The 12,475-nt window shown below is 47.4% G+C and overlaps 1 protein-coding gene across 1 annotated transcript in view; it reads right to left on the minus strand.

Moving 5' to 3' along the window:
* The window catches only part of VPS45 (vacuolar protein sorting 45 homolog), a 45,934-nt gene extending 33,833 nt beyond the window's left edge, over positions 1-12,101 (minus strand). Inside the window, exons 1-7 of the mRNA XM_083715791.1 lie at positions 11,831-12,101; positions 9,502-9,636; positions 8,424-8,484; positions 6,149-6,228; positions 4,856-4,924; positions 3,648-3,785; positions 1,187-1,297 (exon numbers count right to left, since the gene is read on the minus strand). Coding sequence (XP_083571917.1) covers positions 1,187-1,297; positions 3,648-3,785; positions 4,856-4,924; positions 6,149-6,228; positions 8,424-8,484; positions 9,502-9,636; positions 11,831-11,923 — 687 coding nt within the window. The 5' untranslated portion in view covers positions 11,924-12,101. The remainder of the gene's footprint in view (positions 1-1,186; positions 1,298-3,647; positions 3,786-4,855; positions 4,925-6,148; positions 6,229-8,423; positions 8,485-9,501; positions 9,637-11,830) is intronic.
* Positions 12,102-12,475: the final 374 nt, after the last annotated feature.

Raw genomic sequence — 12,475 nt, forward strand, 5'->3', positions numbered from 1 at the left:
TTGCTTCCTGACCCTTGGACCCCTGACTTTGTGACTCCTTGCTTATTGATCCTCGGACCCCTGACTTCTGGACCCCCGTTCCAGCTCCCACCCCACTATCTTGCCCCCGGTCCTGACATCACCAGCCAGTACTTCAATCACCCGTGAACTGGACCATGACAATGCCAGCTAGTGTAGGCAACGCTGACCTAGATGGACCAGTGGCGCTTGGTATAGTGTTGGGGTGGGTCAGCAATAAATCACACCGAATAGGCAAACACTTTATCAGAAGAAACAAGGTGTGCTCGGGAGTGCCAACCCTTCTTCGTAGGTCTTGCCCCTATGAGCAGAGCCGTCTTTACCATATGTGCCGCCGGGGTGCAAAGATCCGCCCAGCGTCCCCAAATTTAGTTAATTTTGCGTGCATGGCGCCATTGAGAATGACAAGTGCCGTCGTCGAGTCTGCGAAGTGCCACCGTTGTGAATGACCATCGCCGCTGGCGCAGCACGTCTTTGGTAAATAAGTGCACAAAGTCGAAAGTCCTTTAATGAAACAGTAGGTATATATTTCGGTAATATCTAGGTATATATGTATTTTGTTTTTCTAGTTTGTTCAAAATTATTTATTTCATAACAGGTAGATAAGAGCTTCGGCGTCTTCAGCGGCGGGCACCAGGTGTCCCCCAGAATTCAGCACCCGGGTGTCTTGCACCCCTGGGTAAAGACAGCCCTGCCTATATGATAAATAAGGCAACGATATGTGCAATTTTACAATAAAAGGGGGGGAATGTAAATGGTTATATTGATTGATAATTTGTTTGTTAAAACTGTTCAATAAAAATATATATAAAAAAGATGGCCCTGCCTATGAGGCAGTTGTGGGGACTAAGTTCCATCCTCTCTGGAGGTTTTCCCAAGCAATCTGAGACTATGCCATCACACCTGACTTTGCTCCTCCCGTTTCATGCCTCTCCTGGTCCTGGGAGCCCAGGCGGGAGGGGAGCTTGCTGCAGCAAGAGGGGGGAGACACCTGTGCGTCTCATCTCTGCCTCTTGGCCTCCCTCCTCCGGACTGCGCTCTGCCACAGACTCTCCGCTCGCTAAGATCTGTTACCTCTCCGGCTTCCGACACCTCCTCCTCCTTCCAGGTAGAAGGCTCCACAGATTCCCATTTAAAGACAGCTTCAAGGCGACAGAGAGGCTCTCACCTGGTTCAGGAGCGGAGTGATGGCGTCATCTGAGCGGTCCAGGAGCAGCAGCAACGGAGGGACTTCGGTGCGACGGAAGTCAAAAAGCTCATACTCTTTTGTGATCACTTGCTGTTTGGAGAGGAGGAAAGGAATAGGCTAGCCAGGTAGTTAAGGTCTGAAAAGGTCCTCTGCACAGGGATTGCAAACTTAGTTTTTCTACCCTGACACTGGAAGGCAAAAAAGACTGGCCTGTGACTTTTTTGGCTCAGTGGGAGAGCAATTGCTTGTCTTGCAGGTTCAGTCTCCAGGGGCATTTCCAGTTAGGCCCCTGCCTGAAATCTAGAAAGCTACTGCTGCCAATCAGTGTAGGCAATAATAATAATAATAATAATAATTTTTTATTTATACCCCGCCCTCCCCAGCCAAGGCCGGGCTCAGAGCGGCTTACAAGCAATAATAAAAACAAGATGAATGATTACAAACTTAAAAACAAAAATAAAACACAACAATTAAAATAATGGAACATTAAAATATTAAAATGTAGCCTCATCGCAGGAGGAGAAGGAAAAGAAGGGGAAAAAAGAGAGGGGGGGGGGAGGGAGGGAATCAAACTGGCTCCAAGCCAAAGGCCAGGCGGAACAACTCTGTCTTACAGGCCCTGCGGAAAGAAATCAGATCCTGCAGGGCCCTGGTCTCATGAGGCAGAGCGTTCCACCAGGCCGGAGCCAGTGTTGAAAAGGCCCTGGCTCTGGTTGAAGCCAATCTAACTTCCTTAGGGCCCGGGACCACTAGGGTGTTGTTATTTATGGACCTTGAGGCTCTCCGTGGGGCATACCAGGAGAGGCGGTCCCGGAGGTACGAGGGTCCTAGGCCGTGAAGGGCTTTAAAGGTCAAAAGCAGCACCTTAAATCTGACCCTGTACTCCACCGGGAGCCAGTGCAGCTTGAAAAGCACTGGGTGAATATGCTCCCATGGCAGAGACCCCGTGAGGAGCCTCGCTGCAGCATTCTGTACCCGCTGGAGTTTCTGGGACAGCTTCAAGGGCAGCCCCGCGTAGAGCGAATTACAGTAGTCAAGCCAGGAGATGACCGTCGCATGGATCACTGTGGCCAAGTCAGGGCGGGAAAGGTAAGGGACCAACTGCTTGATGCGGCGAAGGTGGAAAAATGTCGCCTTGGCTGTTGCTGTAACCTACGCTTCCATGGAAAGGGAGGCGTCAAGGATTACACCCAAACTCTTAACGGAAGGCAATGGCACTAATTGGGCCCCCGCAAGAGAAGGGAGTTGGTCCCTCATCCCCATGCCATCCCGACCTAGCCATAGGACCTCTGTCTTCGAAGGATTTAGTTTCAATCGGCTCCCACGAAAACCATCCAGCCACTTAATACTAAGCTAGATGGGCCCCAAATTCAAATAAAAGTGTTTTCGTTTTAATATATAAACCAAATAACAAAACAGAACTTCATGAGACAAGCACATAAAAACGAAACCGAACTGAACCAAGGTTGGCACGGGATCATATAGTCAAGAGAAGAAATGATAAAGCTGGTTATCCAGATATTTCCAGTAAGACAAGGAAGTGCAAGGTGCCGTCCTAAGAAACGAGAGAGCAAAAAGTGAGGCGCTCGTGACTTGCAAGGTCTAGAGAAACACAACAGCTGAGAGACCTCCAGAGGAACAAGGACTGCTGAGAATAAAAAGCTCTGCCTTACATCAAGAAACATTTCCAACCAGTTAGATCAGGGCTTTCCAAACTTTTCATGTTGACAACACACTTTTTAGACACGCATCACTTCGTGACACGGGAATTCAGTTTTACTAGCAAACCAGAGGTTAAACTAACCCATTTCCAGCCCCGGGAGGAGGGTGGGGAGAGTTTGTGTGACACAACACACCTGCCCACTGCTTCCGACACACAAAACATGTTGTGACACACAGTTTGGAAAGCTCTGAATTAGATGGTAAAGGTGAAGGGACCCCTGACCGTTAGGTCCAGTCGCGGACAACTCTGGGGTTGCGGCGCTCATTTTGCTTTACTGGCCAAAGGAGCTGGCGTACAGCTTCCGGGTCATGTGGCCAGCATGACTAAGTCGCTTCTGGCGAACCAGAGCAGCGCATGGAAATGCTGTTTACCTTCCCGCCGGAGCGGTACCTATTTATCTACTAGCACTGGCGTGATTTCAAACTGCTAGGTTGGCAGGAGCAGGGACAGAGCAACGGGAGCTCACCCCGTCGCGGGGATTCAAACCCCCGACCTTCTGATCGGCAAGTCCTAGGCTCTGTGGTTTAACCCACAGTGCCACCCGTGTCCAAAATTAGATGTTATTTCCCCCTAATTTCTTGAGAGGCATGTGGAAGAGGCAAATGGCGCTTTACGATTTATCGCATGCACTTTGCTGTGCACTGCCCTGATGTTCTCTTTAAAAAAATAATTCACTAGGCAGTGTCATACAAATACTTTTACGAAATAAGAACGAACCTTGACGCACTCTGCCAGCCTCTTGGCTGGTTCAGAAGAGAGCTGGTAGCGGATCATGGGGCATTTCTTCAGGGACAGGAGCAGAGCAGTCAAGCCTTGGGTGGTCCTGGACAGCTGAGCCTGGTCCCAGCTGTGGCCCTAAAAAAATATGGTGAAGAGATCAATGAGAGCAAAGCAAGGCCTGTTTGGTTTTATTTCATTTATTACATTTGCACACTGCAAAAGATCACGGGGTGTTAATGGAACATCATGATGTATTAGTGATGTAGTTTGGGGGGTTGTAACATGGGGATTAGCAGCTAATAAAAGTTTGGGGGCTCTTTTGTTTGGGGCTTCCATCGTGTTCCACCTTGTGGCAGGTGGGAATCCTGTCGCAACAGTCTTCAATAAAAACCAAGCCTATTGGCTGCTGTTTTGCTCTGGCATTCCTGGCTGGTGTCCTTGTTTTTTGTCCAAGGGAGCCCTCAGATTTCTTCGTTAACAGGGGAAGTTCACGACATAAAAATACACAACGAAAGCGGCGGGCAGCCTGCTTAGGCGATGCCCCAGGAGCAGCTACAGAATCATAGAGGTAAAGGTAAAAGACCCCTGGATAGTTCAGTCCAGTCAAAGGCAACTATGGGGCTGCCACACTCATCTCGCTTTCAGGCTGAGGGAGCCGGTGTTTGTCCACAGACAGCTTTCCGGGTCATGTGGCCAGCAGGACTAAACCGCTTCTGGCGCGATGGGACACCGCGACGGAAACCAGAATGCACAGAAACGCTGTTTACCTTCCCGCCACAGCGGTACCTATTTATCTACTTGCACTGGTGTGCTTTCGAAGTGCTAGGTGGGCAGGAGCTGGGACAGAGCAACGGGAGCTCACCACCGTCGCAGGGATTCAAACCGCCGATCTTCTGATCAGCAAGCCCAAGAGGCTCAGTGGTTTAGACCACAGCGCCACCTGCGTCGGAAGGGACCCCGGCGGTCATCTGGTCCAATCCCCTGTGATGCACCCATGACAAGACGGCCACCCAACCTCTCATGCTCTGCTATGACAAAACATCTTGCTTAGTCTGCTGCTAGGTGACTTTTGAAGCCTTCAGACATTCGACGCAGTTATCACACCCCTTTGGACGGCCACAGCTTCCCCTGAAGAATCCTGCGAACTGGTGCTGAAAGTTGTGAGGAGGCCAGGAAGTTACCTGGATTCCTCTCACGCCACCTACCTGACAGCAGACAGAGATGTTGAGAGAGAACACATGCGGGTTCACGGCAATGTAGTCTCCGTAGAATTCCTGCCAGGCGAGAAGCGGGAGAGACTCAGTGTCACAGAGATGCCCAAGAAGCTATTTAACGTCGGTGACCAGGCATGGTGTCAAAGTGAGGTTGGGTATAAATAATAATAATAATTATCGCTTTGACATCTGCTGGAAGGCCGTTCCACAGGGCGGGCGCCACTACCGAGAAGGCCCTCTGTCTGGTTCCCTGTAGCTTTGCTTCTCGCAATGAGGGAACCACCAGAAGGCCCTCGGTGCTGGACCTCAGCGTCCGGGCAGAATGATGGGGGCGGAGACGCTCCTTCAGGTATACTGGGCCGAGGCCGTTTAGGGCTTTAAAGGCCAACACCAACACTTTGAAAAGAAGGGCAGGGTTTGTCAATGCTTTGAGGAGAACAGGAATGCCTGGCTCATGCACCGTGAAGAGTTGGGCAAGGGGAGAGGTTCAAGGGCCTTGGGGGCTGCATTAGATGGTTGCACCAAATTATACTGCAACAGCGCCATTTCCAAAGCAGCAGGGAGCCTTTCGTCTTTTTTATAATATTTTATTAAGTTTTCCCTATTACAGTATAGAAGCACTTCCTCATTTTTCACCCAATTTTTGCTTGTACAGTCATATCTCAGGTTACAGATGCTATAGGTAGCGTTTTTTCAGGTTGCGGACCGCCGAAACCCGGAAGTACTGTCACGGGTTACTTCTGGGTTTCGGCGGTCGCGCATGCGCAGAAGCACTAAATCGCACTTTGCGCATGCACAGAAGTGCCGAATTGTAACTCGTGCGTGCGCAGACGTGGGTTGTGAACACTGCGGGTTGTGAACATGCATCCCGCACGGATCACGTTCGCAATCCGAACATCCACTGTATGAAGCTCCTGCAGCCAATCAGAAGCCAAGTCAGACATTCGGGTTCCAAAAGAACGCTCACAAACCGGAATACTCACTTCTGGTTTTGCAGCGTTCGGGAGCCAAAACATTTGACTTGCAAGGCATTCGGGACCCAAGGTATGACTACATATTTAAAGAAGATGAATAAATGACTAAATTAAGTTAATGTGGATACGCAGAAGATGTTAAAAATAAATTTAAGGAGCCGCAGAAAGAGGGGGAAGGAAGCCAAGTTTAGTAATGTCAATATGATTCTAAAATCAGTGGAATGTTTAAACCTGAAAAGTATAAATAAACAATTTAAAAAAGGAAGCCAAGAGACTTCCCAGACTTGTGGCTCGTCGACCATAGACGTACCTGGACTTCTGCCACAACTTCCTGCTCGTCGGCCTCAGCCAAAGACTTGACGTTGCTCTTGCTGATGACATTGCTGAAATCTGGAAGGAGGCAGGGAGACAAAGGCAGAAGGATAAGCTAAAGATGGAAGGGGAAAACGACGGTCGCTGGGTGGGATGTGGGTCTGTTCCATAGTGGGCCCTACCCACTCCCTCCCCAATTTTTTTATTCGTTTTAGAACACAAATAAACAACAGAAACAGAAAAACAAACAATACAAACAAATTCTTGTCTTATCCTTATTTTTTCTAAACGTTGTTGGGTGAGCTTCCCCAAGTCCCCCTATCTGATTTTCATTTTACCTCATCTTTAGCAGTTTACATATATCATAATTTTTAACCATTTTTTAACACACTTACTTTTACCATAATAATCTTCACATATTATCCTTTACAAATAATACTATTTTAAAATACGCTGTCTTCTACTTCTAACCCCACATCCTGTATCCACTTCCAAAGCTATTCTAAGATTTAAATATTAACATGTTTTTTCAGATATTCTTTAAACTTCTTCCACCGTCTCTTCTCTCTGGTCTCGGAGTCTCCCAGTCAGTTCGGCAAGTTCCATATAGTCCATGGGACCTATCCACTCTCGACTTTCTCCCCATCAAAGTCTTCCAGGAGCAGGGGCAAAATCAGCCTTAGGCTGCAAACCAAAGCAGCTGTTCTGCGCCATCGGGCGATTACGTAAGCCGAGGACGACCTCTAGAGGCCTGTTTGGGTCAGCTCACGCCATCCCCAAATAACCGAAGGTTTGTAGTTAATGCAGCTATCAATGAGAACCGCTTATTCTTAAAAGATGTGCCGTTCTCTCAAAGGAGAGGTCCAAGGCAGCTAACACATGCATAAAAAAGGAGCACATGATGAATCATTGTACAGTGGTACCTCGGGTTAAGTACTTAGTTTCAACTTAATGTCAAAGCGATAAACAACTACCTGACATTCAGAAGACATCTTAAGGCAGCCCTGTTCAGGGAAGTTTTTAACGTGTGATATTTTACTGTATTTTTGGTTTCCATGGAAGCCGCCAAGAGTGGCTGGGGAGGCCCAGCCAGATGGGCGGGGTATAAATAATAATATATTATTATTATTATTATTATTATTATTATTATTATTATTATTATTATTTGTTCCGGAGGTCTGTACTTAACCTGAAACTATTCTTAACCTGACATCACATTGCCAACAAAGGTCCGTATCTCTAAAGCTATGGTTTTCCCAGTAGTGATGTATGGAAGTGAGAGCTGGACCATAAAGAAGGCTGATCGCAGAAGAATGGATGCTTTTGAATTCTGGTGCTGGAGGAGACTCTTGAGAGTCCCATGGACTGCAAGAAGATCAAACCTCTCCATTCTGAAGGAAATCAGCCCTGAGTGGTCACTGGAAGGACAGATCCTGAAGCTGAGGCTCCAAGACTTTGGCCACCTCATGAGAAGAGAAGACTCCCTGGAAAAGACCCTGATGTTGGAAAAGATGGAGGGCGCAAGGAGAAGGGGACGACAGAGGACGAGATGGTGGGACAGTGTTCTCGAAGCTACCAGCATGAGTTTGACCAAACTGCGGGAGGCAGTGGAAGACAGGAGTGCCTGGCGTGCTCTGGTCCAGGGGGTCACGAAGAGGTGGACACGACTAAATGACTAAACAACAACAAAAACCTCGGGTTAAGTACTTAATTCGTTCCGGAGGTCCGTACTTAACCTGAAACTGTTCTTAACCTGAAGCACCACTTTAGCTAATGGGGCCTCCCGCTGCCGCCACAACGCCGGAGAACGATTTCTGTTCTCATCCTGAAGCAAAGTTCTTAACCTGAAGCACTATTTCTGGGTTAGCGGAGTCTGTAACCTGAAGCGTATGTAACCCGAGGTACCGCTGTATTTTAATATTCTGCCGGAAGCCGCCCAGAGTGGCTGGGGAAACTCAGCCAGATGGGCGGGATACAAATAATTATTATTATTATGATGATGAAACATGTCAGGGAAGAATTTATTTATTATTTATTGCATTTCTAGGACACCTTCGTCTCCAAGCAGCTCAAGGTGATGCTCCCGCACTTCTCATGCAATCCCCACAACAGCCCTGTGAGGCAGGTTAGGCTGAGAGACGGCAGGGACTGCCCCAAGAGAACTTCATGGCCAAGTGGAGAGATTTGAACTCGAGTCTCTCCCAGGTCCAGCTCTAACCACTACGCCGTGCTGCCAGGAAAATGCAACACACCGAGAGGCTTTCCGTACTTACAAATAAAATAGGTGCTGTATTTCGGACGTCGCAGCTCCTGAATGAGGTAATCCACATTTTCCTGAAAGGACAAACCCATCCAGAAAACACAGTGAGGCGAGAAATCAAGTCCTTAAACCAGTTACAGAAAGCAAAATATTTCATCTCACTCCTGGTAATTTTCAAGTTGTTTTATATAGCTATATATTTGGTTGTTGTCGCCTACCTTTAGGGTTTGAAACAGGGTGGATAAAAATCAATGTTTTTTAAAATATATATATATATATATCAAAAAATCAGATTGTTTTGGATTTAAACTGGATTTTTAAATAAAATGCTTTTGGAGAAAAAAATCTTTCTGAAGATAGTTTTCTATTTAAGTTACATTATAGTCCAAAGGCTATTCAAGAGGAAATGAGGGTTTAAGTTTTTCTTCTATTTAGTTTTCTGAAGATAGTTTTCTATTTAAGTTACATTATAGTCCAAAGGCTATTCAAGAGGAAATGAGGGTTTAAGTTTTTCATGTATGCTAAAACTCAATCCAAGTTTGTTTGTTTTAATCGTTTAACCACATCAGTTAACAAACATGGACACATATGCTATAACGTTATTGCTTTAGTTAAATAAATTCTTATTAAGGAAGTCATTATTTTTCTTCTTCCAATAAAGTACAGCAGGAAAGTTGTCCAAATATAAACAGTTCACTTATTAAACCTCACAATAATTTCATAATTACCTGTCAATGTATTTCTAATAGCATAACCAAGTCAGTAATTTCTGATATAACCGTAAAAACTACTCTGAAAATAAGGAATTGAAAAAAAAATTGAAATTTATTATTCAAAAAACGAAACCTTCATCTGGTTGTGAATATTAAGATTATACCAGCAAGAATGAGTCTTTCTGTAAAAAAAATAATGATCTAAAGCAAGTCTTACTGACTAGTGATTTAAACCAAATCCACTCTGGTTTGAAATCAATAAACATGCAAGCTCCAGGGACCTGAAGGCTAATGGGGAGAGGTGAGCCCAAAACATCTGGATGGCTCCCCCAGATGTTCCCCCATCTCTGGCACAGGCTCCCTTTTGCCCTGTCTCACCTTGGTGGGTCGCAAGAAGCAGATGGCCTTCAGGTGCTTCATATTCTCCCGATTCGCTGAATCGATGCGCTCAAAGAGGTACACCTCCTTCTGCAGGATCTCCGACTGCGTGTACACCATGCTCACGATACTGGTCTGCAAGAAGGGTGGATAAAAATCAATGATTTATAAAAAATAATAATTAAAAAATCAGATTTTTTAAATTTAAATTGGATTTTTTTTCAATTCCTTATGGATTATTTCCCAATACTGAACAGTCTTTACCTGCTGGTCAGAGAACAGCAAGGAGGGAGCCAGTCTGGCTTCTCCAGGGAGGGAGCACCAAAGTTGTCTGGGGGGAGCCACCACTGAGAAGGCCCTCTCCCTTGTCCCCACCAAGTGGGTCTGGGAGGGTGGCGGGATTGAAGGAGCATCTCCACCCCAATCATTCTGCCCGGACACTGAGGTCCAGCGCTGAGGGCCTTCTGGCGGCTCCCTCACTGCGAGAAGCAAAGTTACAGGGAACCAGGCAGAGGGCCTTCTCGGTGGTGGCACCCGCCCTGTGGAACGCCCTCCCATCAGATGTCAAGGAAATAAACAACTATCTGACTTTTAGAAGACATCTGGAGGAAGCCCTGTTTAGGGAAGCTTTTAATATTTGATGAATTATTGCATTTTTATCTTTTGTTGGAAGCCGCCCAGAGTAGCTGGGGAAACCCAGCCAGATGGGTGGGGTAAAATAAATTATTATTATTGTTATTATTAAGAGAAGGTCTTCCACTGAAGGACTCTGATGTTGCAGGACTCAAACTCCCACCGTGTCAGGCATGTTGGGAGTTGGGAGTCCAGCACCATCTAGGGGGCCATGGAGACACAAAGGAGGGGGTGCGGTCCATTAGAGCAGGGAGTCTTCAGATCACAAAACTGTGGAGTTACAAGGTACCCCTCCCTAAAGGCCATCAAGTCCAACGCCTTGCATTCAGGAGAAAGAAAGATCCCCCCCACACACACTGTGACCAATTGAAATGAGGAAACACAAGAGTTCAGAGCTGGAAATCAGCTTAATAATAATAATAATAATAATAATAATAATAATAATAATAATTTATTTACACCCCGCCCATCTTCTGGCTCGGCTTCCCCAGCCACTCTGGACGGCTTCCAAAAAAAATATTAAAATACTATAATACATCAAACATTAAAAGCTTCCCTAAACAGGGCTGCCTTCAGATGTTTTCTAAAAGTCTGGTAGTTGTTGTTCTCTTTGACATCTGCTGGGAGGGCGTTCCACAGGGCGGGCGCCACCACCGAGAAGGCCCTCTGCCTGGTTCCCTGTAACCTCACTTCTCGCAATGAGAGAACCGCCAGAAGGCCCTCGGCACTGGACCTCAGTGTCCGGGCAGAACGATGGGGGTGGAGACTCTCCTTCAGGTATACAGGACCGAGGCCGTATACCGTAAGTGGGATGTTGCAAGCCTGCAGACATTTTAGGAAAGCCCCAACCAACAGCTGCAACACAGAATCACCGGAGAACTTTGCCACCTCACTGCCTGTCACCCTAAATTGCATCCAGACGATCCCGGGTCCGAATTCCAGTGGCATCTCCTCCCTGAGACTCTGGCCAACCACTGCCAGCCAGTGTAGTAGTAGTAGTAGTAGTAATAATAATAATAATAATAATAATAATAATTTATTATTTGTACCCCACCCATCTGGCTGGGTTTCCTCAGCCACTCTGGGCGGCTTCCACAAAGACCAAAAATACACTAAGATGTCACACATTAAAAACTTCCCTGAACAGGGTTGCTTTCAGATGTCTTCTGAATGTCAGGTAGTTGTTTATCTCTTTGACATCTGGTGGGAGGGCGTTCCACAGGGCAGGTGCCACTACCGAGAAGGCCCTCTGCCTGGTTCCCTGTAGCCTTGCTTCTCGCAATGAGGGAATTGCCAGAAGGCCCTCAGAGCTGGACCTCAGCGTCCGGACAGAATGATGGGGGTGGAGACGCTCCTTCAGGTATACTGTAGACATTACTGAGCCCCCATGGGCCAATGATCTCAGTACACGCCACCTCCACCTGCTCACCTGTTCAAATCAGTCCATTTAGAACCCCCATGAGGACTGGAATCTTGATTTCAGTTTTAGGGGACGGGCTGGATCTGAGTGCCAGAGAGCCCCCGTTTCGCATGCAAAATATCCCTGGCTCCATCCCTGAAGGGCTGGGAATTAACCCTGCCCTGAAACCCCTGGAGGGCCGCTGCTGCTGCCAGCCCGTGCTGGCAACACTGGCCTGGATGGAGCAAGGGTACCTGGCGGGTTCCTGCGTTCCTCCCTCCCCCTTTCCGAGCTCACCGTCTCTTTGTCCATCAGAAGCACCTTCATGCCCGTCCCGCTTTCCTCGATCATCTTGGCGATGTACTGTTTGACTGCAAAGACCACGTTCATTTTCCCTCCCGGTGCAAACCCCTTAATTTTTTTGCAAAGAAATGCAACTAAACAGGATCCCCCTTTTTCCCCTTCCTTGCACCAAGCCTGGAAGAGCTACCCAATTTCTCTTCCTCTCTCTCTCTTGGCTCTTGCAACCCTGGGAGCTGTAGTTCTCCAGCTGACTCGGTTGCAGCTGCAAGCAGAGGGAGACTACATCTCCCAGAAGCCTCTGCGCCGCCTCCGCCTACCGGGCTGAAATTGCAAGGTTGGGTTTGCAAAGGAGCAAATCTCATTCGGTGATTCCGCAGCGCGCCGAGAGGGGACGCTTTCAGACTGAAGGAGTCGCTGAGCGAATTTGCTTTTCTTTCTTGGGAGTATTGATGCTTTTGAATTATGGTGCTGGAGGAGACTCTTGAGAGTCCCATGGACTGCAAGAAGATCAAACCTCTCCATTCTGAAGGAAATCAGCCCTGAGTGCTCACTGGAAGGACAGATCCTGCAGCTGAGGCTCCAAGACTCTGGCCACCTCATGAGAAGAGAAGACTCCCTGGAAAAGACCCTGATGTTGGG

This window comes from Podarcis gaigeae, assembly GCF_964106915.1.
Source record: "Podarcis gaigeae genome assembly, chromosome: 16".
Taxonomy (NCBI): Eukaryota; Metazoa; Chordata; class Lepidosauria; order Squamata; family Lacertidae; genus Podarcis; species Podarcis gaigeae.